The 7,572-nt window shown below is 36.1% G+C and overlaps 1 protein-coding gene across 13 annotated transcripts in view; it reads left to right on the top strand.

Annotated features, from left to right (window-relative positions):
- The window catches only part of Abi3bp (ABI family member 3 binding protein), a 275,396-nt gene that overhangs the window by 179,978 nt on the left and 87,846 nt on the right, over positions 1-7,572 (top strand). For 8 of the 13 annotated variants that reach the window (XM_023721261.1, XM_023721265.1, XM_023721264.1 and 5 more), the window contains 5 exons: positions 2,433-2,474; positions 3,992-4,072; positions 5,859-5,921; positions 6,041-6,115; positions 7,061-7,108. The exons of 3 other annotated variants lie outside the window; for them this stretch is intronic. In XM_023721261.1, the coding sequence (XP_023577029.1) occupies positions 2,433-2,474; positions 3,992-4,072; positions 5,859-5,921; positions 6,041-6,115; positions 7,061-7,108 (309 nt within the window). The remainder of the gene's footprint in view (positions 1-2,432; positions 2,475-3,991; positions 4,073-5,858; positions 5,922-6,040; positions 6,116-7,060; positions 7,109-7,572) is intronic. 2 more of the 13 variants (XM_023721260.1, XM_023721257.1) reach the window with 2 other exon arrangements.

The following is a 7,572-nucleotide window of genomic DNA, read 5'->3' as shown; positions in this document are numbered from 1 at the left end:
AAAAAAAAAAAAAAAAAAAAAAAAAAAAAAAAAAAAAAAAAAAAAAAAAAACAACCCTCAAGACTCCTTTTGTAGCTCTATGAAAGGTTTCTGGCCAAGGTTCATGAGAGCACGTAACATCAAGAGCTTTTTTATTTGAAAAGTTCGCTGACCCTTCCCAGTCCTCTCCTCACACACTTACTTTTCCATTTCTCAGTCCATTTACCTTGCTCTTCCTCAGGTTTCCTTGCTGAGTTAGTCAGCACATGAAAAACCCATGTTGGTTTGGGCATGTTGTAGTAGCACAGGCCTGTACTTTTTCCAGAAAACACAGCCACCACCCATCATGCTGTAACTTAATTACTTCATACCACAAGAAGTGTTTCCTACATAGGTTAATCTTTAAGGTGGCAATAACATTTGGTTTTTCAAATTTCTACTGGACCCCAAAGTGAAGAGATTTCTAGTTTCAGCTGTTTGTTTTACATAGCTTCTTATCCAGTGGATAAGATTGTAAATTGTCCTTATACTAGTTGCAAATCAGAGTGTGTTGTATTTGTTTTATACTGAGGTGGTGCCTTAATTATAGGCCATTCTCGGCTTTCTTATGCATAACTTTATAATGTGATTCCTAACATTTTATGGCTATTTAATATGATGGGTCTTGTTATGATACGTACTTGTTCTTTGAAGTTCCAGAAACGTGATCAGGAACTTAATAGATACTACAAGAAGCAAAATTCACTTACTTCCCCACTTTTATGTTGTTGTTGTTTTTTTTTTATTTATTTATTTATTTATTGGTACTAGGGATTGAACTCAGGACCTTGTACTTGCCAGGCAGGCGCTTATTCTACTGAGCTATCACCCCAGCCCTTCTCCCACTTTTAGATGTAAATTTTATGCATAAAAGCTTTAAAGTTTCAAAAGAACTTTTTGTTGTTTATTACTTTCAGATATCAATGTTTTCTTGATATTTGTTTCATGTACTGATATTTATCCCCCGTTTTCCTATAGAATCTGAGACATCCAGATTCTCATTCCTAATCCTTCTCCCTCTGTCTTATACATAAAAACTTGCACACAGCCATGATTTTACTTCAATGTCTACTTTAATACAATACACCACTACACTTGACCATTCTCCTATTACAATCTGTTTCTGGACAAGATTTTAAGAAATCACAATTGTATGTGTGGGCACATAACTGTATTCGGTTTCAGTTACTGTCTTTTAGTGTTCATATCTCCTCTTATATATTCTTACCAAAAATAGTTTTTGGACAGAGCTCTACATGGTAGAAAATTATTTTACTTTTAGAAAGCACCCTGCTTTCAGAATAAATGAAAAATCCTTGTATTATTTGTCCTTGTATTTTCTTTTTCTGTTGCTTAAATAATAATTGTTGTGATGTTCCTTTAATGAAACTATTGTTGCTATGATTTTTCTCGAAGTTGCTACTTTCTTCTCCCAAATCTGCCTCTTTCCCTCATCCAGAAATATCAGGGCTAACTCCTGATAATGGCCTATCTGAAATTTGTAAGTCACAGAATCATTTAAATCCTTTAAAATGGTCAGTAAGTGCTAAGTGAATTTCTGTAAGAAAAAAGGAATCACTTTTTTCTATTTCAAAAATAAAATTCCTTCTGAATTTTGTTCTTAGAAGACATTAATTCTTTTTATTCTGTGGCATAATAAGAAAACTATTGGGGAAAAAAAAAAACAAGGGTAAAGGGGGCCGGGGAGATGGCTCAGTGGAATAAGCGCTTCCCTGGCAAGCTCAAGGGCCTGAGTTCAATCCCTGGTTCCGGAAAAAAAAAAAAAAAAAACTATTGGAATGAACTCATTCTTTTCACAAGCAAAATGGATATTAAAACCAAACCACATTCTAGTCCACAAAGTATTATTTACTTGCTAGTTCAAAGAAAACTAGAGTGCTTATCTTTAAGAATATTAAAATAATATTGTTATTCAGCATTTCCTAACATCTGAGGCTACATTTTGAATTACATTTTATGTATGATTAACTCATTTACTGGCAATAGATATACAATGTGAAGCAAAACAGAAATACTTAAGTTATCAACCTCTTGGTTGATAACTTAATTCGTGTGTGTGTGTGTGTGTGTGTGTGTTACGCATGTAAATGTGTGTGAAAAAGAATGTCAGGTCCAGCATGGAGGAGATTATTCAAAACTAACATAGCAATGGGAACAGCACTGGAATATTGGGTAATGAGGGCCATAACTACGAATCAACAAGAAAAATGAGGATTCTCAATTCTGTATTGTGTTCATGGAAAGAAGTAGGATAAGTGAATGTCATTGTCATAAGCTGGAAGAAGCTGCTCGTTCACCCAGGCAATAACACTTTTTGCGGTAAAGAACAGTTCGTTTCTACCTGAGCTGTGCTCCTCAGCCCTGCTTTTTGATATTACTTGCTTTTATTACAGCCCCAGAATCTCAGACTTTACCGCTGCCACAGTCAACAAAAGGTAATGAAGCTTCCTTCAATTAGTTGTAAACGGATGCTATTTCTTTAATACCATCTAATCTTGACTTTGTAGCTTTGGCTTGTTTTGAAAATGTTGCTTAATTGTTCTTCAGATTTTTTTCCAGCTACTTTTGCCAGAATATCTATGTTATGCCCATGCTTTCCTGAACAAGGGCTCTGAGACAGACACCAGTGCAAGCTATCCCGATTATGATTGATATCTTCTTTCTTATCCTGCCTTATATTTGAGGAATTTGTCCTTGGCTTGTTTTAAGCTGTTATTTCCAGCGAAGGCTCCTGAGTTCCCTAGGAAATATTTGCACTTTCTACTTCGGGAGTTGTTTTTCCTAACTTTCCAAAATTCTTACATTTGCAGGCTTTCTTGGAAAGCGCTATGCTCTTCCAGATATAAATACCCTCACGTGTCACTAGGAAACCCATTTAAAGTGAAACATGTGCGTGCGAGCGCGCACTTGCATGCGCGCGCACACACACATATACACACACACTGGATCATTATAGCTTTTTTTTTTTTTTTCAAAAGAGCAAAATAAATGTGTTTGGTGCCACCTTAACCAATTACCCAGATTTTCCTTTAATATGAACTGGTTATTTTATTACATTCACATCTTCCAAATGAGAATCATGCCTGGCTTTTTTTTCCATTTCTCTTTCCAAACTGAACTGACTGGATACAATTTTATTCACTTTTTCTAAAAGCACAGGAGTCAATTTCAAAAGAAAAGGTAGTCTTTATATAAATAAAAGCACACCATTTATATTTGCTCAATCTAGTTAATTCAGTACCTCCTGTCTTTTTACTTCTTAATGATTGTTAATGGAGTTTTAGCACTGGGAAAACTGGGAAGTAAACCTTTGCTGACATTAGGTTATACAATTATAACCCAAACGGTGACCTTTGCTTCCTCCCTTCAACACTGTGGATGTCTGTATTGTCAGGGTCACATTCATATATTTATTCATTAATAGCCACTTGTGTTTATATGCTCTGTTATTTCTGGAAAAAAATGCTAAATTCTGTGTATATATATAGTTTATAAATCTACCTCATTTTTTTAAAGTTTTGTCCCTTGAAAGAACTTCTGAATTCAAAGCTGTTTGCATGTATTACTGGTTGGAATATTAAAATATAAAGTGAAAAACTTCTTTTGAATATTAATCCAAATAATTTTTTATCACTAATAGCTTCTCTTCTCATACACCCCTTCAGCATCTACCTGCAAAATTTTACGTGACTGCCTCCTGTAAATTGTACACAATGTTTTTAAGTTTTTCCATATCAAGTGGAAGACTAGGGAGGTCTCTTGGACAGTTTAAAAATATTGGACAAAAAATTTAATAACCTGACTGGGTAAATAATGAGAAAAAACTTAAAAAACAAAAGGATATGCCCACCATAAATCAAAGGGTTTAAGTAAACTTCTAGGATATGAAAATATTTATCATCAGTTTGGAAAGCCGCACTTCCTGTGTTAACTAGTAATTTTCTTTCTTCAGCTCCACCAAAGACCAAACGACCTGGTCGTCGACCCCGCCCTAAAACTACACGTAGCCCAGAAGTACCCAAGTCCGAACCTGGTAAATGTGGTGTTCAGGGTTCCAACTGATACCCAAAGTGGCATTGGTAGCTTTTAATTCAATAGCTCCTAGTTACCTGAGCAGCCGGACATTAGGAACCAATAATACTTGATTTTTATATTTTAACATCAATACTTACTTAGTATATGCATGCTACATATGGTATATTTGATAAAGCATTGTATTTTGTTTGTAATTATTAACTACATATAGTAGGAAGCCCCTCCTAAGTAAGTTATTAAAATAAGGCATTTCAAAATCTTACATTTGATATATATTCACAGAAGATGAAGTATGAGGAAGTAAGCGGGAGAGTGGAGTAAATGGGATAATTTTTAAAGGGAAATCATACTGTGAAAAAAGTGCTTGTGCGAGGTAGAGCACGCCAGCTTGAGGCATGGCTTCTCCTTCCTCTTAACGCCACTTTGGTTATTCTGGGTGATCTTGGCTTTTTGCTTCTATCACTCTTGAACCAGCCCCGGTATGGAGCCCCTGGTAGCCAGACTCCGTAAGTCTACCCCTTTCAAGTGCTTTCCCAGGTTGTCTCTGGCTTTTCCACCTCCACCCCAGGCATGACCACATTTCTACCATCTGTCACAATTCTATCCATGCTTCCTCCCCATTTTCTGAGTCTGAACAACCTGAAGATAGGAGAGTTTCACAAGAATCTGATGTGCTCACTTTGGGAAGGTCTATAGTTTCCAACATGATTTCCTGGCTCTCCGCTGACCTTCCATCCCCCCCGCCACACATGTGCTGGTATTAAGCAAAACACCAGCTCTTTCCCTGGAACTTCTGTGCTCATTCCAGGCTGAAAAAAAAAAGACTCTTTTCCTTAGTGCTGTGTTGTAACTTCATTGCTTTATTCACTGAGTTTGTGAGACTCTCTAAATGGCTATATGAATAATGACTTCTTCAGTTTTTCTGTTTCTTAGAACAATGCTCTTGAGCATGTTTAGATAACTGTAGGCCATTTTTTGTCTGGGGCCCAAGACCTAGTTGTAGTCTTTCAAATCTGAGGACATTAGAAGTCCCAAGATGGGCTGGTGAGATGGCTCAGTGGTCTAAAGCACCTACTTAGAACAAGCTTAGCAAAGCACAGGGACCGCGGTTCAATCCCCCAACACCACATGCCAGCCTGCCCTGCCCCCTGGTGGGCTGAGCTGGCCACACACATACACACACACACACACACATAAATAAATAAAAATTTAAAAAAAAAAAAGAAGTCCCAAGATGGTTTTCTTTTATTTTTTTTTAGTACTGATGACTATAATTGTTTCATTGTAACTTCTCAGCATTTACAATCAATTTGTCACTCCTTTGCTTTGAAAACTTCCAGAAATTAGTTGCAACGTAACATTTTTATCCTGTATAACCTCAAGTGTTTATGAATTACTTTTTAGATTTCTTCCTAAGCAATTTTTAGCAACCTATAATGCTATTTTGTATTAAAGAGAACCTATCAAGAACACAATTAACAAACTTTGTTGTTTTTGAAATGATTTACATAGGAAAAAATACCTTATGACAGTTATCAGTACTTACTGAGAGACAGGCTTTAAGTGTATTTTTGAGAGGAAACTTAAGCATTTTCCTGAAAGGAAAATTAATGATACATGTGTTTAGCTAAAATGAAGACTTTTTCCACCCCTCCAATACAACATGGCTTAATTTTTATATCTCCACTGAATTTATATGGTGTCTTTATTTAACTTATATTGTCTTTAATTTTGACAGACACAACCAAGACCATTCTGCTAATTTTTGATACCTTTTTCTTTAGCACCTAAGCCATCTAAGAGACCTAAAACTCCACACAGACCAGATGTACCCCAAATTGAGCCTGGTAATCATTACTTTCAATACCTTGACTCTTATTAATAAGAAAACTGTATGTAAATTACTATAAAATTCACCCTTACAGATCACCTATGGCATTAACTACAGCACACTCTTTTTCTTCAGATTCAAAACCACCAATGCAATTACTTCCTAAGCCCCAGGTCACAGCAAATCCAGATATTCCACCAACACAATCTGGTAAACAATTTCCAATGTTTTAGTTTAACAAAATGTTTTCATTTAGCAATGGTATTGAAATTTTTGCTATAGATGTTTATATATTATATAAACATAAAAACCCAAGTACATGATTTTGTTGATTATTGTCTCAAACTAGGTGCAATAACATTTTAAATGCTAAGTGAATAAATCAGTGCATAGATGGGAAATCAGTCAATGTTATATCTGAATACCTGATAGTTTTCTTTTTTGTTTTTTTTCCTTTCCTCCCCTCCCCTCCCCTCCCCTCCTCTCTCCATCCTTGCATTCCCTCCCCTTCCCTCCCCTTCCTTCCCTTTCTTCTCTCTCTCTCTCTCTCTCTCTCTCTCTCTCTCTCTCTCTCTCTCTCTTTCTTTCTCTTTCCTCTTTAAGGCAGGGTTTCAGTTTATATTCTAGACTGACCTTGAATTCTCGGTAATCCTCCTGCCTCAGCTTTCTGAGTGCTGAGATTACAGGCATGTGCTACAACATCTAGCTCCATTTTCCTAAAGCATATGTACGCCTCATATTGTGTACTTGTAATGAGCAGAAGGTTTAAATTTTCCGTATATGGAAACTTTTGGCAGTGGTGTTGGCAATTACTATTAGATAATACATACCCAAGGCTGAGTCTGTGCTCTTCCTTGGTAGACTGACTTCCTTTAACTTATCTAACTGAATTTCAAATAATAATTATTAACTGACTGATATTTCACTATGTAACAAGATATTTGTACAAAAATTCTAAGAATTTCAATATTTTATAATTAAGTTTTTTTCTAAGTTTTCAATACCACAAAGTGCTTGTTTGATAAGAGAGAATGTCTCATTTAGTAAATTGACATCAACTTAGCATGAATCAGTTTCTGCATGTGCTAAATTAAACATTAATAAGTACCGAAGAGCTCCTGACTTGTTTCTTTTTGTTTTCTTTGAATGATGCAGCCTTTGATCTGGTTACATTCGCGACTCAGACTCCATCCATAGCCATAGGTAATGATGCCTTCGTGGTCTGTAATTCTCTGAGCTTGTCCTTCCCGCCTCTTTCATCATTACCTGTTTTCTTGTATTTGCAATCATCATTCAACCTCTTTTCCATTTGTTTCTAAAAATTGTTGACTATTTTCAACAGAGGTCATTTTAACATCAAGGTGGGCTTTCTCATCTGCTCAGCTTCTAACATCTGAATAGTATTTTTCCCTCAGCCCCCTTCAGAGACATTCAGATTGCTTGATACTGTTAAAAAGTGTCCAGTGCTCTGACCATCCATTCTTTCTAGACCAGGAGATTTTACTTGTATTTGGGCACAATTTATAGACATAAGGGGAAGCAAAGAAAACCCGGCTGGAGCCTCTGATGATGGCACATCATTGTCACTGCCTTGTGAGACTTCTTTCTTCCTGGGGTCCATACTATTCAAATGCAGTCAAACTTTTCCATTGATTATTTATCTCATA

The sequence above is a fragment of the Octodon degus genome, unplaced genomic scaffold, assembly GCF_000260255.1.
Source record: "Octodon degus isolate 3935 unplaced genomic scaffold, OctDeg1.0 scaffold00081, whole genome shotgun sequence".
In the NCBI taxonomy this organism is placed as follows: Eukaryota; Metazoa; Chordata; class Mammalia; order Rodentia; family Octodontidae; genus Octodon; species Octodon degus.
Note: the sequence above shows the minus strand (reverse complement) of the source record. Positions and strands in the feature narration are given on the sequence as shown.